Here is a 27778-nt window from a genome sequence, read left to right on the forward strand (position 1 = left end):
CAACTGTAGTAGCCAGAAATTTAGAGCACTGGCTAGAACAGCTAAAAGATCATATTGAGGCAGGAACACCTAGAAAGGACCTGCTCGATACTTTGCCTGTTCTCTTAAAGGCAGTAGGGTATATGGCGGATGCCTCGGCAGAGTCAATTAAAATGTCAGCCAGGTCCTCAGCCCTTATAATCTCAGCCCGTAGGGCCTTATGGGTTAAGACATGGGCAGGAGATACTGCTTCAAAAGCCAAGTTATGTGGTCTTCCGTTCGAGGGAGACTTGGTATTCGGCCCTGACCTCGAAGCCATTCTGGATAGAACGGCTGACAAAAAGAAGGGTTTTCCTCCTAAAAAGAAGGTGATTCCCCAGAGCACAAAGAATTTTCGTGCTTTTCGAAAAACCTCTGAGACCAAAGAGACAGGATATAGGAGGCCCTGGAAGCCTCAGAGGGGAAGGGGCATGTCGGGAGTGTTATTCCGTCCCCCTACCCCGAACCCAAAAAACCAGTGACAGTCTTCCAGCTGTGGGAGGGAGGTTACAGGCCTTCCTTCCACAGTGGAAGTCAGTGACGGACAGTCTGTTTATCCTCAGTATAATAGAAAGGGGTTACAGACTGGAATTCGATCACTCCCCTCCCGCACGGTTTTACGTAACCCAGGCTCCTCAGGATCCAGAGAAGTCCGTAGCCATGATCTCTATTCTGGGGGAACTGATGCAGCAAAAAGTGATCATGGATGTTCCCCCCGAGGAGAGGGGATTGGGCTGTTACTCACACATTTTTCTTGTAAAAAAACCATCGGGCAAATTCAGACTGATCCTGAATCTGAAGGTTTTAAACAAATCAATCAAATACAAAAGATTCAGGATGGACACAATCTTCTCGGTAAAGAGTCTTTTGATGCCAAACTGTTTTATGGCGTCCATAGACTTAAGAGATGCATATCTCCATGTGCCCATAGCCATAGCTTCACAGAAGTATCTGAGGTTTGCACTCAGGACGGGAGGCTCGGTGATACATCTCCAGTTCAGAGCTCTCCCGTTCGGTCTGTCCTCATCCCCAAGGATATTTACCAAGATCGTAGCAGAGGCTCTAGCCCCCCTCAGGGTAGAAGGTATATCAATCGTTCCATACTTGGACGACCTTCTAATCTTTGCCAATACAAAACAGCTATTGGAGAGAGACCTGGGGAGAACAGTAAGACACTTAGAGGGCCTCGGATGGCTAATAAACAGGGAAAAATCAAGCATGATTGCATCCCAGTCGATAAAATTCCTGGGGTACACCATCGACTCCAGGCAGGAAAGGATTTTTCTACCAGTAGAGAAGATGGAAAAGGTCAAGAGTGCTGTGAAGAGGACCCAGACAAACCTGCCTATCTCTCTCAGGGCAGCCATGTCTGTATTGGGCCTCCTCACATCATCCATTCCCGCGGTACAGTGGGCACGCTTGCATGCAAGGGAGCTCCAACAGGCAATTCTGACAAATTGGTCCTACGGGGACTCCCTGGAGAAACAATTCAAGATTCCCCCTCAGGTCCAGAGAAAGCTCTGGTGGTGGAAGGATCACTCAAATCTGGACAAAGGTCTACTTTGGTGTTTTCCGGTAGACCTGAGGCTGACTACAGATGCAAGCTCCTGGGGGTGGGGTGCCCACCTAGAAGGGCAGATGGCCCAGGGGAGCTGGACAGTCAGGGAGTCCAGGAGGTCCTCCAACTGGAGGGAACTCAGGGCCATTCTGCTCGGGCTATGGGCCTTCAAGAGAGTGGTTCAGGGACTCCATGTCCAGATCCTTTCCGACAACGCCACAGCTGTATCCTATATAACAAGGCAGGGGGGCACAAGGAGCAAGGTGCTGCTATCCTTGGCCAGCCAGATTCTGTCATGGGCAGAGGGCAACCTGAGGTCCATATCAGCAGTGCACCTCAAAGGGGACCTGAATGTGGTAGCAGATTTTCTGAGCAGGGAAAAAGTTCGGGAATCAGAATGGAGTCTGAACCACGAAGTTTTTCAAGAGCTGACTGTGAGATGGGGCCTACCTCAGATAGACCTATTTGCGTCACGAAGCAACAACAAGGTGAGGGCCTTCTTCTCTTTAAACAGACAAGATCAGGCAAGCGGACTCGATGCCCTAGCACACCCGTGGGATTTCCACCTGTGCTACGCTTTTCCCCCCTTTCAATTGATCCCTCTGGTTCTAAAGAAATTGCAGGGGGAATCCACGAGTCTAATCCTAGTGGCCCCCTTCTGGCCCAAAAGGTCATGGTTTGCTACCATACAGAGGATGACGGTGGGACCCCACTGGGTTCTTCCGCTTCGAAAGGATCTCCTAACCCAGGGACCTCTTCAGCATCCGAACATCGGGCAACTCAATTTGACCGGGTGGTTACTGAGGAGCAAATTTTGAAGAGAAAAGGGTTATCTGATAAGTTAGTCACAACCCTCCTAGGAAGTAGAAAAGATACTACTAGGGCAATTTATTTTAAAACATGGAAACGGTTTAACTCCTGGTGCCTATCAAAGGAATTTCCTCCCCAGGAGATTTTTTCAGTTCTTGAATTTATCCATGAGGGCATGGAACTAGGGTTGGCAGCCAGTACCCTGAAGACACAGGTGGCTGCTTTATCGGTTTTCCTTGAGAGACGATTATCTCAGGAACAGCTTATTGTTAGATTTTTTAAAGCTCTGGTCAGAGCTAGACCTGTGCCATTTAAGTTCTTCCCTAAGTGGGACCTGTCCTTGGTTCTACGGGCATTGACAAAGGAACCTTTTGAACCCCCAGCAGCAGCGACTCTTAGGTTGTGGTCGCTTAAGTTGGTCCTTTTAGTGGCCATTACATCTGCTAGAAGAGTAAGCGAACTACAGGCCTTATCAATAGTGGAGCCTTTCTGTTGCATATTCCCGGACCGGGTTGTTCTTAAAACTGACCCGGGCTTCCTTCCAAAGGTCTCAACAGCCTTCCATAGGACGCAAAAAATAGTTCTACCCACCTTTTTGTCCTTCACCTGCAAACGCTACAGAGAAATCTTTCCATACCCTAGATGTTAGAAGGTGTCTATTACACTATCTAGAGATCACAAGTGAGTTTAGGAAGTCAAACTCCCTTTTCCTAGCGTTCTCAGGACCACGGAAGGGCTATAGTGCGTCCAAAAATACTATAGCTGGGTGGCTACGAAATGGCTATTAGGGAGACCTATAGTGCATCCGGGGTTGAACCCCCCGCAGGGGTTGTCGCTCATTCTACTCGGGCAGTAGCAACTTCCTGGGCGGAAAGAGCAGGAGCCTCTCCGAATCGAATCTGTAAAGCGGCTACGTGGACAAGCTTCACCACCTTCACACGCCACTACAGGTTGGACCTGCTCTCAGCTTCAGACCAGGCGTTTGGCAGAAAGGTTCTGCAGGCGGTGGTCCCTCCCTAGAGTAAGTACTCTCTTATCATCTCCAGGTGCTGTCCTGAAAGACGAAGGGAGAAAAACCCTAGTTAGACTTACCGGTAACGGTATTTCTACGAGTCTTTCAGGACAGCGCCGATGACCCACCCTATATTGTGTTTGATAAATGTGGTGTTATTGCTATGTTTTCTGCTTATTTAATTTCAGCATGGCGGAGGTACTCTATGAACAACTGAGGCCATGGTGGAAGTGTCCGGTCTTTTAAAGTGATCTGCAGTGTTTCCTGGGAAAGTGGGTGGAGCTGCGCTCTCTCCAGGTGCTGTCCTGAAAGACTCGTAGAAATACCGTTACCGGTAAGTCTAACTAGGTTTTTTTTTCACCTTAGTGCACTCCTTGAATTAAGGTAAAGAATGTTTAGGGGGGCAGTAGTAGTAGTACCCCCCCCCATCCCCATAGCCCAGCATGAAGCCATTGGCTTTTGCTGCTGCCAATCATAACTAGTGATGAGGGACCGGGAAGCAGATAGCGAGGCTTTGGAGCGAGCCCACATATGTGCCCCCATAGGATGCGGCTTCCTATGGGGGCACTCTCCAGAGAGGAGGAACCAGAAGCGCCGGCGGGGTCCTTAGATGGAGGTGTTTGGGGCCGCCGATGAACATAATTCTGTTTTGGTGTTTTGGTATTTTAAAAAATTGCATTTACAATCACTTGACCGTTCATGCATAAGCTTTTTGTGTTTTTTCTTTTTATTCTCATTTATTTTGTTTAACGTTGAATAAACCTGTATTAGGTTAATTTTTAAATCCCTGTGCTAATACTTTGTACTAGAAACATTAATTTTGTTAAATCCATAAGTTACATTTATTTCAAAATGAATATGAATATAATGAAATCTTTCCCAAAAACATATCAATTACTTTATTATTGCTGAGTCGGTACGCCTATGATTGAAAGGTAAGAATTGATTTGGCTTGGTTGTGAAAACGCACAACAACCTACGTCGGCACAATGCCATGGCTGGGCAAATGGGTGGACAGGTACTTCCCCTTTAAATTTCGGCATTGTGGGCGTACGCCGGCTGCGTACACCGTGCCCGCGGGTCCCGCAGACTCTATGTCCACTGGGGGCCCGCAATCTTGTCACGGAGCGGCAGAATGGGGAGATGCCTTTGTAAACAAGGCGGTTCCCTGTTCTGCCTAGCAACATGACAGAGATCTACTGCTCCCTGTCATCGGGAGCAGTCATCTGTTATGTTCTAGTGAGGCAACCCCCCCCCCCCCTCCACAGTTAGTTAGTGTCACTCCCTAGGACACGCTTAACCCCTTGATGGCCCCCTAGTGTTTAACCCCTTCCCTTCCAATGTCATTTGCACAATAATCAGTGCATTTTTATAGTACTGATCCCTGTATAAATGACAATGGTCCCAAAATAGTGTCAAGTGTCTGCCATAATGTCGTAGTCATGATAAAAATCGCAGATCGGCACTATTACTAATAAAATAATAATAATAAAAATGCCATAACTCTATCCCTTATTTTGTAGACGCTATAACTGTTGCACAAACCAATCATCAATATACACTTATTGCGATTTTTATTTTATTTATTTATTTTTTAATATGTAGAAGAATACTTATCGGCCTAAACTGAGAGAAATTTTTATATATATTTTTCAAGGATGTTTATAATAGTAAAAAATATTCCTTTTTTTTCAAAATTGTCACTTTATTTTGTTTATAGCACAAAAATATAAAAACCACAGAGGTGTTCAAATACCACCAAAAGAAATCTCTATTTGTGGGGAAAAAAGGACATCAATTTTGTTTAGGTGCAACAGTGCACGACTGCACAATTATCAGTTAAAGCGACGCAGTGCCGTATCGCAAAAAGTGCTCTGGTCAAAAAAGGGTAAATCCTTCCAGGGCTGAAGTGGTTAAAGCGGAGTTCCACTTAAAAGTGGAACTTTTGCTTATCTGTCTCCTCCCCCACCCTCTTGCTAAGGGATAGGAAAAATAAAAAACAAAAAGACACTACACACCAAAATGAGTGTACTACAAATTTATTGAGCTCAATGTTTCTCATAATGTCCTAATGTCCTTGAGCCCACCCTCCCCTAAACAAAAACCTCCCCCCCCCCCCACCAAGCGACCCCCGAATCACCCCACCAAAGTACAGAGGGTAAACACTGGTTGCACTGAGTGCGGCGCTCCACCTTAAAGCCACAGTGGGTGAATGAGGCACCAGCACTAAGTGGGACAGAGATGCATACACGCCCAAATGGGGCTACATACATGAAGACACAAGCCCACAAAGCTGCAATGGTATCTCAAAAATGTATGAATCAAGTGTCCAGCTTCTGTGCTGGTAACGAGATGTATGAAGGAGCCTTGCACATGATAGTCAATTGACTAGTAACTCTAGTTGGTCCCTTGGTGTGGGGGAGGTTTTTGTTTAGGGGAGGGTGGGCTTAGCTTTGCGTGTGGCCTACATGCTTTCCTTTTTTAAGGGTGGTCCATGGTTCCAGTCTGGGAGGGGTTAATAGGGGGGACTCAGGTGGTTGTTAGGACTTTGTGAGAAACAGTAGGGTATTTATGCTGTTTATCTTGAGCTCAATAAATTTGTAGTACACTCATTTTGGTGTGGTAGTGTCTTTTTTTTTTTTTTTTTTTTTTTTTTCTCCTACCCCTTAGTTACATGTTGTGTCATAACTGTATATATGCTTCATGGTTTTCCCAAAAGTAGTCAAGGCTTTATACTGGAGGGTCAGCAACCTGTTGATCGCAGTCTGGGTTTGCTTAACTGCCATTCCAAAGCAATACAAAAGGGATTACTTGTAAAGTTGGAGCTGTAGTAGGGAGCAAGAGCAGCATAAGCCAATGCCTCCTCTAGTGCTGGCTCCTGTCCCAAGCAGAGTGATACCAACTGCACTCCACCTTTTATGGCAGGTAGCGGTCTCCAGAGTGGGGCCAACGGCAGGAAGGAAAAGATCTTCAGGTAAGTGTGACGTAATACACCAGGCATAAGACCCCTTTCACACCACACCGCCCATAGCGTCGGCGGTAAAACGCCGCTACTTTTTTAGCGGCGTTTTACTGCTGGATTTGCGGCGCATTTCGGCCGGTAGCGGGGGCGCTTTTACCCCCGCTAGCGGCCGAGAAAGGGTTAAAACCGCCAGCAATACACCGCAATAGCTGCATTTTGCCGGCGATATTACATCGCTGCCCCCATTGATTTCAATGGAGAGCAACGGTGGAGGAGCGGTAAACACACCGCTCCAAAGAAGCTGATGGCAGGACTTTTCCCTGACGTCCTGCCAGCGCACCGATGTAGTGTGCTTTTTTTAGGGTGGATTGCAGGCGCTATTTCTAACGCTATAGAGCCTGCAAAACGCCTTGATGTGAAAGGGGTCTAATAGTATAGGGCTGTTTTCACACTGATGTGCTGCGCTTTACCCACACCATGGGTGCAGTGCAGTGTACCTACAGTTTTCCTGCGGGTTTGCTGCGCTTAGCCATAGACTTCTACTATTATATTCTGCTGTTTTTACCACCCCCAACTTTACACGTGAACAAGCCCTAAGGTGCCGCTCCTCCTCTGAAAAGCAGTCGGAGTGTGTGTTAATAGGTGGTGAGGAGGCGGTACGTTGCCTTCTCACCACTTGATTTAAACTCATGATTGCCATGCAATGCTTGAGGGGGCACTGTGCCCGGTGATCTTTGACTTCTCCTATGTTGTTCAGGTATATCTCCACCTTTTTAAGGTTGCCTACCCCTTTATACCATCTGTGGTGAGAAGTGAGTAAATATCTGCAAAGCCACCAGTTATATCAAAGTATGTCAAGCTGCTGCGGAGTGCATTGGTCTCAATGAGTCTTCTTGTTCACACCTGTCTGCATATGTTCTGAATTGTGAAGGGTACATGGGTTGCCAGCCTCCCGCAGCATTTTTTACTGACAAAACATGGAAAATTTACTGTTGGGGCACATTTTTTACTGACGACCTGAGAAATTACAGAACTCCTATTGAAAACTAACACAGTGAATATTTGAACAGTATAAACATTATATGGAAACACTGACAATATGTATAATAGTCATTTGCTTGATTTTACACTTAAAGTCAACACAGCATGAAATTATCAGCCCCTGATATTTACTGGCAGTTGTAAAAAAAAATCTATTTACTGGCGGTTGGCAATCCCTGCATTGCACCTCTTTTCTTTTTTTTACTATTGAATTGTCACAAAATGATATTTCATTGAACTCTATACCCTGCAACGTGTTGAGATGCAGTGAGGCACATAAAAATGCAGAGATTTAGCATTTTTGGGCACTGCAATGAACCTTTGTGCAGCATTATGTTGTAAACAGGGCACAGATAGAACAGTTGATTTTACTATTTATTTGCCTTTCGTTGAGCCTTTGTTGATCTTTGCAGAAGGATATAGTGAGAACAAGACCAAACTTGTAGACTTCCATTATGAAGTGCAGCAGTAAAGCACAACTGTTTTGTAGTCCCAGAGCCTCTAATGAGCAAATATGACTGCCCGAGGGTGTGTATTTATTTATTTATGTTAAAGAAGTAAACCTTTTCAAAATAGGAAATTTCCTCCCTTTCCTTTTTCGCTGGGCTATGCAAAGAAAACCTACTCGGCTGCCCAGAGATCCAGCAGTGTTCTGTTGGTATGGATCTGGAGCTGCACACCTGGTCCTGTTCTGCCATCTTTGTCCACTGTCCCCTCCGGGTGCTTGCAGCCAGCCCACTTAGTGTTTGCAAAGTATTGTGGTGTTTGTGATTTTTATTGGGAAAAAAAAGTTATACTTTCCTGCTCTGTGTAGTGGTTTTGCACAGAGCACCCAGATTCATCCTTTTCTGTAGTCGCTCTTTTGGGGTCCTGGCCCCTCCTTTCTGTCGAGTGCCCCCACAGCAAGCAGCTTTCTATGGAGGTACCTGAGCCGAGTCGGTTCCCTGTGTTCATTCAGACACGGAGCTCCTGCCCAGCCCCGAACCCTCTCCCCCTATTGACTAGCCGACTTTGACAGCAGCGGGAGCCAGTGGCTCAGCCAATCAGGCTGGAGAGTCTCGGGCTGCAGACATTCGTGGACATTGCTGGACAGAGAGGGGGCTCAGGTAAGTATTGGGGGGAGCGAAGGGGGCTGTTGCACACAGTTTATTTTTTGTTTTTTAATCTTAATGCATTAAGATAAAAAAGCCTTTGGACTTTACAGCCCCTTTAAGAATTCAGAATGATTAAAGAGATATTAAACCAAAAATGTAATATCACAGCTTACCAATCATTAGATGCGGTGGCTACATTAATTTTTTTTTGACTTTTCACCTCTGTTTTTCCCTGGTATTCTGGCCAGTAACACGCCTTCTACAGTGTCCCTACTCTGAATGAAGGATCACAGGGGCACCTTTGGACAGCAGCATTGTTAATCGTGGGGAGGGGAGTGTACTAGCAGATTTAAATACACTAACAAACTGAAGTCAAACTACAGCTAGCACTTTATAAGCAGCTACAGCAGCAATTTTTTTTCCTTTTGGGTTAAGTGCCCGTTCACACAGGGGCGTTGCGACTTGCAGCGCGTCTCAGACGCGACCTGCACACGACTTCAGCGCCGACTTGCAAAATGACTTCTGTATAGAAGTCAATGCAAGTCGCCTGAAGTTGCCCCAAAAATAGTACAGGAACCTTTTTCTAAGTTGGAGCGACTTGAGTCGCTCCTATTAGAACGGTTCCATAGTACAGAACGGAGCGCGACTTGTCAGGCGGCTAAGTCGCCTGACAAGTCACGGTAGTGTGAACGGGCACTAAAGGTTTGACATAAAAGCTGATCATCTAGGAGTAAGCACCAGTTTGGGTGTGAAACACATTGGCTAGTATTTGTTGTTCACCATCCGTGCAGTATGTTTGTTTTTTTATTACGTGGGGAAAAAAGGAGATTGCATCAGAGTGCGGCTGTCTAGCTTTTCTTTCTTCCTATAAAAAGCTGAACATTGTAAGAATCCCTGTCAGTGTTGGTTTGTCTCATCCCTGTAACTGATACATCTGCAGGAGAGCTTGTTCCTTTGCAAAAGAGACTTATCGGCCAGATCAGGTGAAAATAAAAAGCCTAAAAAAGAAATACAGCCATCACAACATCTAAGAATTGGTATGCTGCAATATAATGTGTGCTTTTGGGTTATATTGCTTTAAGGAGTTCCTATTCTGTGGTCAGCTTGTCCGTTTCTGTTTAGAATCTGTTCTGTTTGAATATTTCTAATGACTTATGGGGTCTGATTTGAGTTTTGAACTTGGTTTTACTGGAATCTTGGGTTGCCAGATACCTAGAAGTTGATTTTTGCATTGTATGTCATTTGCCATCTGCTTGTGTCTTCAAACTGGGACACACAGGGCACTCCAGTCAGGGTTATAGCAGCAACAGGATCAACACAGTCGCATGTTAAAATGACCATATCCAGCATGTTATGAGCAGTCCATAAAAATACAGTATATAACACATTTCTTCTGAGTTATCAAAATCTCTGAAATCACATTCTATTTTTTTGTGGATCCAGATGGTTATTTTAATTTGCCAGTGACGTGATAAATAGCATTTGTGTGTTAAACTCTTACTGGATCAGTTCTGCAACTTTATTTGCATTATTGGAGGCAGCCTGGAGAAGTAGCTGCTTTGGGGGTGATCTCTGCCTAGGATAGGGAGAAAGAGCCACTGTGCACATTCCTTTGCATGTTATTCAAGTAGACCGGATCATGTTTGAATCAGACAGAAAAACTTCTCTGCTCGGGATAGGCTGACCAAAATATAAAAAGACATGGGCATGGTAAACGCACTACAGATCCACTCAGGAATTCCTGAATGTCATGTCATGTTCAGTGTAACCTGAGCCCGACATTGGAGCTCACAAACACACCACACCCTCAGTAGCCATCCAAAGCCTGGCTGACCCTGGGGACCTGAAAGGGGATAGGACTCCTGGAGATGATAAAAAAAATCACCTTTATATAGGCTTTCCCTGGAATCCCTTAATTACACTTTCATTTGTTTTATTGTTTTGTCACTCTACCCCCCCCCCCTTTTTTTTTTTTATTTCTCTTGAATACAAACCCCATTTACATCTCATCATGCTCCCCCTCCATGTCTGATTACCCCTTTTCCCCTCTCCTTCCACCACCATGGGTACATATACATCAGCCATAAAGAGACAACTAAAGAAGAAAAAGGGATACGGGCCGTGGCCTGTTGAGGGGCAAACGCGGCTGGCTCAAGCTCTCAGCCACGCTCTGAAAGGCTGGTCCAGCTGCTGGATTCCAACAGTAAAGGTGGGATCCCCCCAGAGTCTCGACCAGCTGAGCGACAGCAGACTTTATCTTGTCAGATGAATCTGAGTCACAGGAGTGCAGACCTATGTGCACTCCTGTGACCCACAGGAGAAGTAGGGTCAAAAGAGCTTTGGCCCTACTTCTCCATTTAAAAATGATATTTATTATATTTTACATTTGATTTTGGGTTTAATACCGCTTTAAATTTGTAATGCAGTTTTTTTTTCTGCAGATGCCTGTAATAATTACCGTTCCCACATATTGGTGAGGGAAATGCTAAAATAGTGTACGTTATTAGATGTTAGTGCTTGGTTTGCACTGTATTCCAAGAGGCGACACTGTAATTGTCTTTCGAACGCATTTTTGGGGAAAAAATTCACTTTTTAATGAATAAAACAATATAAACAGTAAAGTCAGCCCAATTTTTTTTGTATAATGTGAAAGATGTTATGCCGCGGGAATCGTGATCTTTATTCTAAGCAAAAAAAATTGTGATTCTCATTTTAGCCAGAATCGCGCAGCTCTTATTCCAATTATAGCCAAAGCTTTATTGGCCATACTTCTCTGAGTCAAAGGAGTGCACTTTCTCTCCTGTGACCCAGAATCAGCTGATAGCAGGCTACAGCCCTCTGTCAGCTGGCGTGGTGGAACTGCTCCAGGCTTTGGAGAGATCCCAACCAGTTTGTCGGAATCCACCTAGCTGGCTGATTGGCCTGCCCCTCCTCTCGGCACGTGCCTGTTAGCCAAAGCCATCTACATCCGTCCCCACTCCTGCCTCATAGTTTCAGTGAGCACTGTGGGAACAGAGTGGAGGGTGGTGACTGACAGTCATTGCTCTCCTCTCTGAGCAGACTGAGAACTGACCTGGGCACATATACAGTTGTACTCATAAGTTTACATACCCTGGCAGAATTTATGCTTTCTTAGCCATTTTTCAGAGAATATGAATAGCAAAAACTTTTTTCACTCATGGTTAGTGTTTGACTGAAGCCATTTATTATCAATGAACTGTGTTTACACTTTTTTTTTTTTTTTTTTTTTATCATAACTACCCAAATTACCCTAATCAAAAGTTTACATACCCCAGTTCTTAATACCGTGTATTGCCCCCTTTAACATCAATGACAGCTTGAAGTCTTTTGTGGTATTTGTGGATGAGGCTCTTTATCTTCTCAGATGGTAAAGCTGCCCATTTCTCTTGGCAAAAAGCCTCCAGTTCCTGGAAATTCTTGGGCTGTCTTGTATGAACTGCATGTTTGAGATCTCCCCAGAGTGGCTTAATGAAATTGAGGTCAGGAGACTGAGATCCACTCCAGAACCTTCACTTTATTCTGCTGTAGCCAATGACAGGTTGACTTGGCCTTGTGTGTTGGATCATTGTCATGTTGGAATGTCCAAGTACGTCCCATGCACAGCTTCCTGGATCATGAATGCAAATGTTCCTCCAGTATATTTTGATAACATACTGCATTCATCTTGCCAACAATTTTTTGACCAAATTTCCTGTGCCTTTGTAGCTCACACATCCCCAAAACATCAGCGATCCACCGCCGTACCTTTTCATCATAGGCCTTGTTGACTCCTCTCCAAATGTAGCGTTTATCGTTGTGGCCAAAAAACTCAATTTTGGTCTCATCGCTCCAAATGACTTTGTGCCAGAAGGTTTGAGGCTTGTCGCTGTGCTGTTTGGTGTATTGTAGGCGGGATACTTTGTGGCATTTGCATAGGCATGGCTTTCTTCTGGTGACTCGACCATGCAGCCCATCTTTTTTCAAGTGTCTCCTTATTGTGCATCTTGAAACAGCCACACAAGTTTTCAGAGAGTCCTGTGTTTCACCTGAAGTTATTTGTGGGTTTTTCTTTGCATCACAAACAATTTTCCTGGCATTTGTGGCTGAAACTTTAGTTGGTCTACCTGACTGTGGTTTGGTTCCAACAGAACTCCTCATTTTCCACTTCTTGATTATAGGTTGAACACTGCTGATTGGCATTCTAAATTCCTTGGATATCTTTTTATATCCCTTTCCTGTCTTTTACAGTTCAACTACCTTTTTTCCTGCAGATCCTTTGACAATTATTTTGCTTTCCCCATGACTCAGAATCCAGAAACATCAGTGCAGCATTGGATGAAAGATGCAAGGGTCTGTCTGCAGTCCAGAAACTCATTGACCTTTTATACACACACACAAATTACAAGCAAACTAATCACAGGCGAGGATGGTTACCTTTTTAATAGCCATTCAAAGCCCTTTGTGTCAGCTTGTGTGCATGATATCAAGCCAAAATCATGTAAACTTTTGATCAGGGTAATTTGGGTAGTTTCTGTTATTATGATTTAAAAAGAGTAAACGCAGTTTGATAATAAGTGGCTTCAGTCAAACACTAACCATGAGTGAAAGAAATGTTTTTTGTGTTATTCATATTCTCTGAAAAATGGCCAAGAAATCATAAATTCTGCCAGGGTATGTAAACTTATGAGCACAACTGTATCTGTAGTATTTACCTATCCCTCTCTAAAGCTCTGAGTGCCATGTCTTTCTGCTGCTCCCTTCTTCTGTTATCAGCATAACTTCTGACAAGCTCTCCGACACATGAGATAAAAGCAGCTGGAAATTTGTGTCACAGGAGGGAACTTAGAGATTAGCAGAGAGCTTGTCTATTCAGACTGCAGCTCTGCATGTTCCTTTGTTTCTCTGCCTATGTGGAGGGGGTGGTGTGCCTTTCCTCCAATTAGCTCACACACAGGGTATGTCCAGACTCCCCTCCCGCTGGTGAAATGGAAAAGATTTCTAACACAATCTGAATCTTCTAAAGAATGTAGAAAGGGAAAGACTGCAGATTTACAAGTAAACCATATGTAGGGAGATTTGTTTAATGTCTGTGTGTCATCTGAGGCTGTTCACTGGGTATAAGAGCGGGTTTGCATCAACTCTAAAGCTGACAGCCATAGAGGCGAGTATGTGTATTTGTTTTTTTGTTTTTTTCCTACCTCAAACCTCTTTATCACTTGTCAAGGCTAGAGGAGAGCACACTGGGTTGTCTATCATATACTTGGTCAAAAGAACAGTTTTCTTCATAGACTATTACTGATTATGATGCATGCATTGACAATTTGCTGACACTTTTTGGTGTAGTTTTTACTTTTTTTTTGTTTTTTTTTTTTGTTTATGGTGCTTTGTCATTGATTATATTTCTAAATCTGAAGGATAATCACATTTTTGTTTAGGTCACCTGTCTTGCCTGTGACAACAAGTCCAATACAGTAGAGCCATTTTGGGACTTATCCTTGGAGTTTCCTGAGAGATATCATTGCAATGGAAAAGAGAGTGCCTCTCAGCGACCTTGCCTGCTGACCGAGATGCTGGCTAAGTTCACAGAGACTGAGGCTTTAGAGGGGAAGATCTACGCCTGTGATCAGTGCAACAGTGAGTAGATGCAGTATGTATTCTCAAGGGTATTCTGTACTATCCAACATTATGTTTGTCCTGTTCTAATAGCTTAGTGGTAATGCAGCGGCATGCACAGTGTAGGTGTCTCTGTTCTCTAAAATGGTAAAATTATATGTAAAAAAAGTTTTTCAGTGAATTTACTGGTCAGGGCCATCCTCCTTGTGGTCATTTCCCTAACCAGTCAAACTTGCCTAAACTACGGTGTTGGTTATATTCACTATATGGGGGTTTTTTTTGTTTGTTTTTTTTTAAAATCTACCATGCCATTCAATGCAGCTCCTTCCATACATACACAATACTGTGAGAATTTTATAAAGAAAATCACTGGATACATGGTTTAGGTGCATCATTATCAAAATGACTGTGGAAAAGGGACCCCGAAGGGATAAGTATAATAAGTTCTTATTCACACTGTATGTGGTGGTCCACATTTTTCTGTAGGACAACAATGTAGATCGCCTTGAATCGCAAAAAGTACTCTGGTCTTTGGCCAGCAAAATGGTTTGGGGCTTAAGTGGCTAAAAGGAAGTCCATAGCCTGTGTAATATCCACAGGGGGTATAGCTGACACAGGGAAGGCAGCAGGCTGAAGAGTAGAAGAAACTCTGGGAACGATACAAGACAGGCGAGCAGCGGCAATCTAAGTGCAGAAAATAACTACTCCTATACTAAACTACTATAAATGTGTTACTAATATAGGCGCTGCTTGTCTATCTTATAAGAATTATTACTTAGTCCTACAAATTTTATATTCTTGCCTAATCTGCAGGGGATCAAATTATACATTTCCCCACTGTATATGTGTTTTTTTTTTTTTTGTTTTTTTTTTTATCCACTTTTTTGGGTTATGCCAATGGCATCAGTGTCTTCCATGGGGGAGATCTTGGCATATGTATGTAGCTTTTTTAATTTACAGCTTTTGTTATATTATTACTGCAGCAAATCTTCCTTTTACAGGGGAGGTCCAGTAAAATATAAACTTGGCACATGCGTGCCATATAATTCTCTTTGTAAAATAACATAGTATCACTTGCATCCTTCACCAACCAAATACATTCATATACTGTTATGAAAACTGATGTTGGGAGCATACAGTTGGTATTTTCTCTTTATAAAATGAACTTGTAAAAATGATAACCTATTTATCTGCACATTCATATGTGATTATTTAACATACCTTTAAAATGGCTGTAAACCCTCCACATTAAACCCAGTCGCTGGCCTCAGGTGATGCAGAGATGAAACCAATCCTCCTACATAAGTCATACCTGACAATTAGACCCCTTTCAAACCACGCCGCCCATAGCGTCAGCGGTAAAACGCTATTTTTAGCAGCGTTTTACCGTCGGATTTCGGCCGCTTGCGGGGCACTTTTACCCCCCACTAGCGGCCGAAAAAGGGTTAAAATCGCATGCAATATGCCGCAATAGTGATGTTTTGCCGGCGGTATTACAGCGCCGCCCCATTGATTTCAATGGGGAGCAGCGGTGGAGGAGCGGTAAACACACCGCTCTTTCACCACTCTAAAGAAGCTGCTGGCAGGACTTTTCCCTGACGTCTTGCCAGCTCACCGCTGTAGTATGAAAGCCCTCTGGGCTTTCACACTACAGACAATGGTGCAGCAGTTTTAGGGCGGATTGCAGGTGCTATTTCTAACGCTATAGCGCCTGAAAAACGCCCTGGTGTGAAAGGGGTCTTACAGGCTGCATCCTCCCGTCACCATTTTTCTCTTGGTGTCCAGAAAACTTGTCGGAAGTGATTCATGCTTATAGCAGAGGAAGAAGGTAGCAGACAGCAATCACCCTTGGTGCTCCTAATGAAGACAAGTACACACTATAGAGGGATATGCTTTGTTCATATAGTATGTCTGAGGTTTACAACCACTTTAAGTGTATTTATCTTTTTTTTTTTTTTTTTTTTTTTTTTTAAGTATTCAACCCAATAGGGAACTCATGGTTGCACCTGCACTGCAGCCATTACTAAACAAAGGAAGTGACACTTGCTGCTTCTATGAAACGATGTACATGGAGCCAGTCCAATGACTGGAGTGAAACTCCTATAATAATAGTGTAGCAGGTAGACACATTTTGAATTTAGATGCAGACTTGTTATGCATCTCTGGGGGAGGTTTTAAAAGCTAGCGTGTGTGCTCTGACTTGCCATTTTTCATGTAAAACTAAAGCATACATTCAGCCCTGGGACAACAGGAAATTACACTTTTTGATTTGACACACCTTTCCACTACTATCTCCCAATACAATACCATAACTTGTCTTGGCATTCTTTCAGCAGGTATGGCCTTTGCCACTTGGGAGGTCCCCTTGGGGAAGTCAGTATTGTCACATTTGCTTTGGGAGGATTGTGCTTGATGCACTGTGGTGACTTCATGCTCTGTGTCTTTAACCATTCCCTATTTTTACCAAAACATAACCGTTTTGGCTTTTAGAGGTTCAATCTGTTTGTTCTCGAAGTGGTTGTAAACCCTCCAAAACAACTTTATCTCTTAGTAATCTACATAGCACAGGCAGCTCATCGCTGCCTGTGAAAGTTGCTGTGTTCACCATGCAATCAAAAGTGACATCAGGTGCAATTGCGCAGTAGGCGTTTTCATTAACGGCACACTAGCTATCTCCCCTGTATGCCGTGACATTAGGATTGACAAGCTTCCTCTCAGAACGGCACAGAGGAAAGTCTCGTGATGCTGCTCTGAATATCTCATTCCTGCTTCTCCCCCTTGTGACTGATAAGACGTCACACGGGGAGGGAACCAGAGCAGCATAGAGTGTGATTTGCTGTGACTAATGGCTTAGCTTGGTTGTCGTATTAACGGCAATCGAGATAGAGGCTTGGTTTAGACTTGGATAGAAAAACAAAGTAAAGGGCGGAAATGACGCCCACAAAAGATTCATCAAGCATTAGTTAAGATGGCGCGGCCAATACCAGGAAGAAACAAAATTTAAAAAAAGGAAAATAAGGTATTTTAAAACCTTGTTTTTGTCATATTTAAATGTGTATGGCTTACTAATACATTACAGGATCATTATATGAAAAAACGTACAGGGTTTACTTCCTCTTCAAATGTTCAAGTGTTATAAAGATAACTGAAGGAGTAGATGTTACAAAAGGCAAGGCTATAAACTTGGCTTAGAAATGTATAAGATAGTTTTTCTTTGTGTTTACAAATCCACTACCCATTTCTTTCTTGATATGTGCAGCCAAGCGCAGGAAGTTCTCATCCAAACCGGTCATCCTTACAGAAGCTCAGAAACAGCTGATGGTGTGTCAGCTACCTCAAGTCTTACGACTCCATCTCAAGAGATTCAGGTAATAGTATATGCATGCTCCAAAGGATTCCCGGACAGTCAGAGCTTTTGCGTGCGCCCAGTTTTCTGATATCTGGGAGAAACCTATATGGATCTGCCTTGCAAAGATGGGTGATCCTTAAAGTTATGCAAATTTAAAAGAGAGCTTTACATTTGAAGCCAAGTTTTCTAATTGTTGACATGGAGGGTTTATTGAAAGAAATTGTATTGTGTGCAATGGCTATTTTTTGTGCAGACTGCAGAAAAACGGTATGCTGTCTCATTTTTAATTTCCAGCCGCAGGCTAAAAAAATGTGGGACATAATTTCTTTCAAATACAACATTCCAAAACAGTCACGGACACAAGTGAATGACTGACTAAAGTTTCAATGTTCATTGCTGAATATTTTGCTTTGCCTGGAATTTCCCTATTAATTCAGATATGGGTTTTTCGTATTGCCCCGTAAGGCATTCTATAGGAATATATGGAGACATCTATGCCGCTTGAGGCTGTACAAATTCAGAGTTACAACAAACCTGGGGGTTTGATCACCTCCTTTTTTTGTTTTACCAAAAACAGGAAACGTTGCTTTGGGTGGAGATTGAATTTAAGGGGACATTTAAACTGATTTTTCAGTTTTAAATGTATAGCCCAGGGATAGTCCAACCTTGGCACTCCAGCTGTGATGAAATACAAATCCCATCATGCCTGTGGCTGACAGTCTTGCAGTGCCTCATGGGATTTGTAGTTATAACAGAGCTGGAGTGCCCAGGTTGCCTGCTGCTAGTATAGCCAGCAACCGTTTTCTATTTTGTTATTTTGGTTTTCTGCTCTGGGTGTTTAGGTGTTTTGGGGCTTTCAGTATCAAAACGAGATTACTAAACCACCTCTAACCCTGTTCTTGTGACCTATCCCTAAACATGAACACCTATCTAACATGTCCTAAAACATTTCTAAGGTAACAGAACCTGTATTAGTCTTGGAATCAAACACTGTATCCTATGGATCTCTCTAGTCCTAGGCCTAGAGTGAACATGGAATTTCAGCTCTTGCCTAAGTTGTCAAGTATCATCCCCTCCTGGTGCTAAGCCTCAGTTAAAGCCCTAGGTCTAGGATCCAAGGTGCTCCACAAGGTTTGATTTGAAGATTGATGGGGGTACTTACCACAACATGTTTGCACTTTTTAGCTTTAGGCCTCATGCACACGGACGTTTTTACAGCCGCTTTTTTCAGCGTTTTTTTCAGCGAGCCCCCCCCCCCACCACCATACCAGGCCGCCCTTCGCCCCCCCCCCCCAAGCACCCTGTCCCCTGGCTTATGGCTGCCGGGGTGCTTATCGGAATCTGGGAGCCCCCTTTTAATAAGGGGGACCCCCAGATCATGGGAACCCCACCCTATGTGAATGAGTAAGGGGTACCCCTACCCATTCCCCTGGGGGGAAAAGTGTCAATAATAAAAAAAAAACACGCTACACAGGTTTTTAAAGTAATTTATTAGGCAGCTCCGGGGGTCTTCTTCCGGCTTTGGGGGTCTCTTCGGACTTCTCCGGCCTCTTCTCCCAGAGTCCGATAAGCCCCCCGCCCACAGACCCCGACAACCAATGGCCAGGGTTGTTGGGGAAGAGGCCCTTGTCCTCATCAACATGGGGACAAGGTGCTTTGGGGTGAGGGGGCCGCAGGGTGCCCCTCCTTCCCCAAAGCACTTGCCCCCCATATTGAGGGCATGTGGGCTGGTACGGTTCAGGAGGGGGGGGGGGGGGCAGTCGCAGGTCCCCACCCACTTTCATGACCGGCCAGGCTGCGTGCTTGGATAAGGGTCTGGTATGGATTTTGGGGGGACCTCCATGCCGTTTTTTCGGTGTGGGGGGTTCCCCTTAAGATCCTTACCAGACCGAAATGTCTTGTATCGTCTAGGGGGGGCCTCACGCAAAAAAATGTTTCATTGTTTTTAACGCTGTTTTTTTCCTGGCGTCTGTACTAGCTTTACAGCCCGTTTTTTTAAAACGTCCGTGTGCATGCAGCCTTATTGTTATCTTGGAAATGTTTCAAGCCAGGTCAGGTACACTTAATAATCTGAGCTAATAACCCTTGACCTCAACCATAAAATTCAACCTAACACTTAAAATTAACTTGAACACTTATAACCATTAATACTAAAATACACTCAAACTGTCAAGCCCAGTTTATATTTTCAAGTGCATGCTAACCTTATCAGGAAGCAGTACGATTCACTCCAAAACATAACTTTTTAATGGTTTTCGTTCTCAGGTGGTCGGGTCGCAATCATCGTGAGAAAATTGGAGTACATGTGCAGTTTGATCAAATGCTAAACATGAAGCCGTATTGTTGTAGAGAATCTACTGCAGCCCTGAAATCGGATAACTTCATCTATGACCTGTCTGCTGTGGTTATGCACCATGGAAAGGGATTTGGTTCTGGACATTATACAGCTTTCTGCTACAACCCGGAAGGAGGTAGTTGATGTGGTCAATATGATTGTAAAAGCTTGTAAAGCTTTCTAAGTAAATCAAAAAGCACACACGTTTTTATTAGAATGCTTACAGTTGCAGTTAATTGTAATTATAGCTTGTCATCAGACCAAACGCATTATCTTAATAGTACAGTAGAGGACACAGGTTCCGTATTTATAGACCCTGAGTTATCTTTCCAAACTTCAGGTGATTGGACACTGGCAAAGCTTTTGAGGATCAGCTTCCCTTATAACCCTTCCACACACCAAGAGTTTTCAGTTTTTTGCAAGTGTCCAAAGGTGATGGGCCTTCTCCCTTTATGGAGAAATCACTCTTGGCTTATTTACTTTATCTTCAGATTCTTAAGTCAGCTCTTCTGTCATCTCTTCACTGTCTTCTCATACAGCAATAGAAGCAGTGTGCCTGAATCGGTTCAACCTTGATAAAACCACACACAGTGGGGCCTGTAATCCTGATTCCTGCAGGGCCGTCGCCTCAGCATGGCCAGAGAGTGCTATACAAGGGTAGGGCTATGATCCATTCTCATGGAACACAGACCCGTTCGGGGGTACGCCCACTCTGTTGGGTGAAGCCTGGACCCAATAAAAGGACCAGCACCATGTCCAGTATGCCAGGGTCACCCTGTATCTATCCAATACTGTAAAATCCAGGGTTATGTTTGCAATGTAGTCACTTTACAGTGTAAACTTTTCAAACTTTGAGCCAAAACACAACCACTTGGCGATTAGCCTCCTGTGGGTGACCAGGTGTTACATCACACCACAGGTCGCACAGATTACTGCCACTTTGCCTAGAGCCCATATAATATACTTGAGCACTTGCTCCTGCCCCTTTGCCATGGGAACTTTGCTACAGGACAGTCTGCACCCATGTTACTGCATATGCTGTACTTCTCAAGTAGTTACTCTATATATTCTGCACCCTACTCCTTGATCACCCCACAGGGGAATACCCTCACCTCACCCTCACTCAAATGAACGTTTGCTGTGCCGAAGGCCCACGCAACACTCAACCTCAGAGTGACAGTTCTTTCCTTACACCGATTCTAATAGTGGTCTCTGTAATTACCAATTGTAGTTTTATTTCAGGCACGCGACAAGCAGCCTATTCAACTAAGGCATATTTTATTTTGCAACTATATCACAATTTGGGCATCGCTGTCCAGGGCTCCAAAATGGAGGCAGTTCTGCCATCTCTACCTGAGTCAGATCCCTATATGTCCAGCCTACAAGAGATGAATATAGAGGAGACTGAAGAGAACCCAGAGGCGATGTTGGAGACTGCAGATTTCTCACTTTGACTCCTGTACACCTGAGAATGCAGCTTCACGCAGTATGCTTGCCAGTGTCCCTTCTGCTGTGCACAAAAGCCTTGACGTTGTCACACTATTATATCCTCTGTCTTGCCATGGCCCTTTGCATAAAATGAGACTTGTTATATCTAAAAAGACATTCCCTGTTAATTGCATATACAGTGCATTTGTAAAGTATTCAGACCCCCTTCACTTTTTTCAGTTTTGTTATGTGGCCTGGAGTCTATATATCAATAGCATCATATTAACAGCCAATCCCGGACATATGAGAGCCTTAAGTCTACATAAATCAATAGCATTATACTAAATACATGTCTGTGCAAAAAAATATGTATATATGCATAGAGACGGTATATACATACAAAAGTTAATTCACTTCAAATTTCCTTTACCATATACTGTATATTCTCCAAAGCATTTAATCTGAAAAGTCCAGCCGTGTATTACTTAAAAATTCCACTGCTAGGTGAGCCTTCCAATATAAATCTTCACACCAAGTGCCCTCCACCTACTTGGGAGTTGCACTTGCCAAAACAAAACGGTATTGGTACATCCTTACTGGAAATCCTTCTTAGCCTGTTATGAACATATGCACCTTAATCCTAGTAATTACCCTTTTACTCATATTCTGACCTTTTCTGCAATCGGGACTTGGCCAGAACTTGGCCTTAATGCTCTGAAAACACAGCTTTTGGTCTTGTCCATTCTCTTTCAACAGACTCTGACCTCGCTCTCCTTCAAAACATATATCCAAAGTGTATCTTGGATCAGACCACAATTTGGCTCTCTCTGCCCTGGAGAAACCATCCTTTGAACCCATCAGATGAGCCTTCCTGTCAGACATGGCTTGAGCCATTCCTCTTCTTTACAAAGACAAGGTAGACTTACACCCAAGACCCTCTTTTCTTCCTAAGGTGGCTTCAGTCTTCCACCTCAATAGAGACTGAAGATTGTCCTTCCATATTATGCCCGATTTCAAAGACTCTATGGAAATGGCTCTTCATTGCCTGGATGTAGCCTTAGCCATTAGAGTCTACTCCAAAGCATTCGTTTCTGTCCGGAAGATGGACTTCTTTTTGGCTTACCCTCAGGACCTTGCAAAGTCCACCATCCCTAAATGAATAAAACAACTCTTCAGAGCTTACACTCTTATTAAGGAAGAAAAACTACTCCTGCATTTTTATGCACCCACTCCCCCAGGTTGTTGAGTGTTTTCTCAGTTTTCCAGCTCCAAACCTCTGTAGGCCAGGATCTGCAAGACAGCCACCTGCTCCTCTTTCATTTCTTTTCTGATTTCTACCAGGTAAATGAACAATCTTCTGCAAATGTAGCTTTGGCTGCAATGTACTTGCAGTTGCACTCTGAGATTGGGTCTGTTTGGCCTTTTGGCACAGTTCTGTTTGCCTAGTTGTTTCCCTTCCTTCACATTTATTGCTTAGGGACATCTCATGGTCTATGAATACTTAGCCTGTGTCCTGTACAGTTGAGATAAGAGGAAATTTGATCTGTAAATTAGATATTTGGGAGTATAGTACAGCACACAAGCCACCCTCTTCTATTCCTGGGTTACACTGCATTGCTTGCTACAAAACTGAGGACTCATGCAGTTGGGTAGGGTTATAGGGGAGGCATCCAGGGGGCATATCCTCAAAAGCTTTGCAAGTGTCCAATCAACAAAAGGTACAACCCTAAAACCCAGAGTCTATGACGTTCAGCCTGGAGTTTACAGGTAAGTCAAAATTCTTTTTTTTTCTTTATTTGAACACACTATTACAGTTACAGGCAGGGGGGGAAATGTGAAGAATATGACACTTTTAGGTGTGTTGGATTCTTCTCTTTCCAGTTGCCCTCTGCTGCACCTACCCTTAGTGCAGTATTGGATGTGATATAGCTGAGGCTGTGTGGTAGAAGTGCTTGCACACATCATGATTTGTAAAAATGTTCTCATAGGAGACAGTTTTTGCTTCGCACTAAATGAAGATGTAGCATGTAGTCAGAATATATAGCACTTTACTTACTATTAGTGGGCACTGGTAACTCTCATGACCACAGAATACATTGCCTTTCTGTGCCTCCCTTTTAATCTCATCTATGATGTTTCCCTCCCTTTTTCTCATCTATGATGTCTCGTCTATCCTTTTGAGAATTTGAGTGTGATGCTCAACTGTGTACACACTGAAAAACCTGCTAGTAGTACATAAAGTACATATCTGTAGCCATAACATTGAGGTTTCCTTTACACAACTAATTTAGCATTTTCATTTTTCAAATATACATTGAAAAAAATCCACATCTAGATTTCTCCAATACTGCTGCAGATTATTGTAAAAGATTTGTATTTGTTTATCAATTTTGTTTTGATCATTAAATCATGTTTTGACACATTCCAGACACTTAGATGATAAAAATCATAACTCCTCCAATGTTAACCGTTTTTATTAAGTTTTACCTTTTATCTTTCTTTTAGGATTTTGGGTGCACTGCAATGACTCTAAGCTGCACACATGCACAGTGGAAGAAGTCTGCAAGGCACAAGCTTACATCCTGTTCTACACACAACGGGTCACTCAGGAGAATGGACACTTGTCTAACAAGCTTTCAGGCCATGGCACTCCGTCTAGTAGTCCACTATCCACACCTTGCTGAGAGACTCCCATAGGAAATTGAAACCTTAATGGCAGCTTCTAATCTCAGTTCCTGGAGCCATTGGTGTGTCTGCTTGTGTACAGTACACATTCTTTTCAACCCAACCAGCACAGACTTTAGTATTGGCCGCTGAAGATATTTTAACATTGCTGTAAATTTTAAATAAAAAGCCTGTCAATGCAGGCTCACAAAAGTGACTATCTTTGGCAGAAATCAGCAGAGAAACTACCATGCTCCTGACATCAAATGTTGACTCCAGGTCTATTGAGGAAATCCATAGGTCTTGTCTTGTAAGCAGAAGATCGTATACATGTTCTCACCTGTCAAAGGAAACAAGTGTTTCTCACCCATTGAGTAACACAACCAGTAATTCACATTAAGGTTATAATGCTGTTGACAGGAAGATTGGACACTGGCAAACAAACAAAACTTTAGGGCAGCCCAGGATAGCTCATCCTACTACCAGAATGCCTCAGTCTTTTGCTGTTGTTCTTAATAGGAATGTCTTCGTCAATTCTGTTGTGAAAAAGACTAACCTATTTTTACTAGCAACATTTTTTTTCTTTAATCAACACTCTTCTCTACATTGCTACTAGAGCTGTTCTCTTCCGTTGCAGTTATTTGGCACAGCCAATCCTCAGCCTGCCTCTTGGAGTGCTGCATCTGGACCCTGCTGGACTGAAGATTGCAGGGATAGTCTGGAAGTTGCCTTCAAGCACTGGATTCAGTGTAAGGTGGTTTTCAAACATTGTATAAAGTTAGCAGCAGAGACTTTTCAAAGTCCAGAGCCACTGGCGTTGCCTCTGCTTGTCCTGTCTCTGAAGACTCATTTATTGAGTAAGCTGGTCAGGCTGAATCACCAGGAGCTACCTTGTTTAGATTGGTCACTGGGCCTCTTTAAAATGCACACTTTCTGTTGAGTGGGTGTGTTAGATGCTCTGCTCTCTTTCCTGCAATTCACCATTGAGGAAGCATCTCCCCGTTGCTGCTCTTGCTCGCAGTTAGCCATGTGGTACACAGAATCGGGTTGGCCACTGTGGAAAAAAAAACGCCATTTGAGCCCATTGGGGACATTGCTCGTGCCCCCCCCCCCCTTACAAGGTGGTAGTCATTGTAGCAGCCTGTGCAAGGCAAGTATCCTAACTAATGGTCTTACCTTGGAATGCTTTTTGGTTTTTTACATAAGGACATTGAAGTTCAGGACTTTCTTCCTACCTCTGGTGGTTTCTGTACTTCACCTCAACCAGAACATAATTCTTCTTCTTTCACCAAAATTTCTCTCCATAGGCCGTATGTGGTTTGGGGTGTGAGTCGGTCTTTCAGACACAGCTTTTCAGAAAAACTTGATTCCCTGTTTATCCCAGATTGTTCCCCATTTCTAGGGGGCTCAAACCCAAACTTGTGGTCTCATGCTCTTGGTACTGCTTTGCTCGGAAACTGCAGCATGCTGGTAATAGGAAGGGTTATCCTGGCTAGCTTACAGTTTGTTTGCCACTGTCCAATCCTGTAGGTGGCAGTATGACCCAAAGGTTTATTTACGTCCCGTGTCCCTCAATGAACGCCAATAAAAACATTTTACTGTGAGTACAAAAAAAGATACATTTTAAAATCCAGAACATGTAAATGGTACGTGAGAAACATAACCATTATTGCACGGACAATGTGCTATATGCTTTTCATAGAAAATAATCTGGACTGTCAGTAAAGGAAGCCTGTACTGTGAAAAATACAAATGCCTCTATTGCTGACACCTTGGTTGTCTTTGCAATGACAGCCTCTGTATTTTAGTACAGGTTTTCCTTTCAATTGTCTACACATTAGGCCTAGTGTAGATTGGCAACTGCAAAAATGTTTTAGGTGCATTCAGCTTGCATTTGAAATTTGTTAGAGATACTTCTAAGATCCTTCAGAGGTGCTTTTTGGGAGAAAATGAGTTCTCAAAAGAATAAATACCCATAGTGCAATTACGGGTAGTAAACAGTTGGATGCAGGTGCAGAGGTTTCAGACATGCTTTTTTTTTTTTCTGGTTGTTGGGTTCCACTGTGTTGCTTGATCAATTGGAGGGGTTGCACTTTGAACAATAGCATTTTTTGCCCTATTCATTGTTGGAGGGTCTTGTCCTTTGAATGTCATTTGGCATGTACCCTGAATAAATCTGGAAGCATCATTTGATCAGTCTGTGGGTTTTGCTACCCAACAACTTAAAGCCAAAAGGAAGCAAATGAACAACACTTTCCTGGCTGATGAAACAAATGATCTTTTATACCTTGCTGCCCTAGGGGCAAGCTGTAGCAGACATGTCATCCCAAATGCTTGTAAGAATGTGACAATGTTTCTCAATTTTTGTGTACAATATGTTTATACATTTTTATGGAATTAAGCACTCAAAATAGAATAAAATGATGGTAACATTTTGTATATTGGCAATGTATAACTTTAAAACATTTTTTTATCAAACTATATTTTTGCTGTTCCCATGTAAAATTGTATAGTTCTGACCTCAGGCTGATTTTTGACTTTGTGATTTCTTGATGTCATTTTATGGTTTTAGATTATTATTAATTTTTTTTTTTTTCATTTTAATACATCATGCATTGTATTTTTACAGTAACTGTTCTCTTGCTTGTTTTTTTTACTTTTTACAGTTCTACCTGGTTATTTTGACTTGTTTGTATACAGACACTGGTTACAAAAAGGGAAAAAGGTCAGTCCATAAAAAATGCAAAGTTTGGTCTGTGGTGTCTCACAAAATTTCCATGTCAGGATTATCAGCTTTGTATTTACTATGGAGTCCTATTCTTTCTGCTGCATTCCCTTTCTTGTAAATCCAATAGTAAGGTTGAGGTTTCTGGTACCGGTGTACTGGAGTACCAAAAGCAGCCCATAAATGAGTGTTTTTTGTTTTGGGTCGCATCAAAACAAAAACTGACCCAATTTCCCCCCTTTCGTGTTTGAAATGGACGAAGGAATCACTCCTGCTAAGCGAATGTGTTTTTGTAAGCAGGGAGACTTGCGCGCGCGCCCCCCCCCCCCCCCCCAATCATAATTCACTGATCACTGCTGTCTGCTTTAGCCCATAGTGCTGATAAACCGGCATTTATTTATTACACTCGTTATGCAGACGTCGGCAGTCCCCATACGTTGTTCGAAATTTGGCAGGTCCCTGCTGAGCTAAATTTTGATACATGTATCGCCAATTTAAGGAATTAAATGAATGTGTGGATTGCTTCATTTATTGGCATCTATTTAAAGCAGAGCTTCTAGGTTTGTTCAGACTGAACTAAATTGCTTGACGTTTATTTTTAATACAATGTAAATCTTATGTAAAAATCAATTCCAAACAACCTTTTTGTTACAGCGCAATTATTTTTAGGCAAGTTTGCCATTAATCACCAGAGACTCAATTAGGCTGACCATTTCTATCACTGTAATAAAGAAGTCTCACCAAAGGTTTTTTTTTTTTCTGTCACCCAAGTGGCAAAGTGCATGATGCACATTGTCTTGCTTTTCATTAAGTGGTCCTGAGGTAGTGTGGTGGACAGCACATCTTCCCTACTGCTGTCTGGTCACACATAAACCAAAAGATTAATATTTCATTAATCTTGATCGACAGCGCTGGTCTCTGCACCAGGTACTTGTTCAAGACAGGTATTGTCATGACGAATGCAGGGGGGAGGAGGAGAAATACACAGGCAAACTTACAACAGAGCTCAGCAACTTCAGTACTGATAGTGTGTCAACCTGGAACATGAACATTGTTCTGACTTTTTACATTTTGCGGCAGAATGAGGCTTAATCAAGTACATTCCAGGTGCATCAAGCTTGAACCTGGACTCGGTGCGCAGGCACCGTTCATCTCTGGAGCCTTTCAGC

At 43.1% G+C, this 27778-nt stretch overlaps 2 protein-coding genes across 2 annotated transcripts; both read left to right on the plus strand.

Moving 5' to 3' along the window:
* Nucleotides 1–506: 506 nt before the first annotated feature.
* Nucleotides 507–3741, plus strand: LOC143961088 (uncharacterized). Its single transcript, XM_077470246.1, has 2 exons — nt 507–3407; nt 3587–3741. Exon 1 carries the CDS (start codon nt 1209–1211, stop codon nt 3033–3035), a length of 1827 nt encoding a protein of 608 aa, XP_077326372.1. The 5' UTR covers nt 507–1208; the 3' UTR covers nt 3036–3407; nt 3587–3741.
* A 10190-nt stretch (nt 3742–13931) lies between these two features.
* Nucleotides 13932–27354, plus strand: USP44 (ubiquitin specific peptidase 44). Its single transcript, XM_077470258.1, has 4 exons — nt 13932–14129; nt 17368–17476; nt 19723–19928; nt 23726–27354. The coding sequence occupies exons 1-4, from the start codon at nt 14063–14065 to the stop codon at nt 23902–23904; spliced, it is 561 nt and encodes a 186-aa protein (XP_077326384.1). The 5' UTR covers nt 13932–14062; the 3' UTR covers nt 23905–27354.
* The last annotated feature ends 424 nt before the right edge of the window (nt 27355–27778 follow it).

The sequence above is a fragment of the Lithobates pipiens genome, unplaced genomic scaffold (genome assembly GCF_037356315.1).
Source record: "Lithobates pipiens isolate NorthernLeopardFrog02 unplaced genomic scaffold, aLitPip1_a1.2 Scaffold_8, whole genome shotgun sequence".
Classification (NCBI taxonomy): domain Eukaryota; kingdom Metazoa; phylum Chordata; class Amphibia; order Anura; family Ranidae; genus Lithobates; species Lithobates pipiens.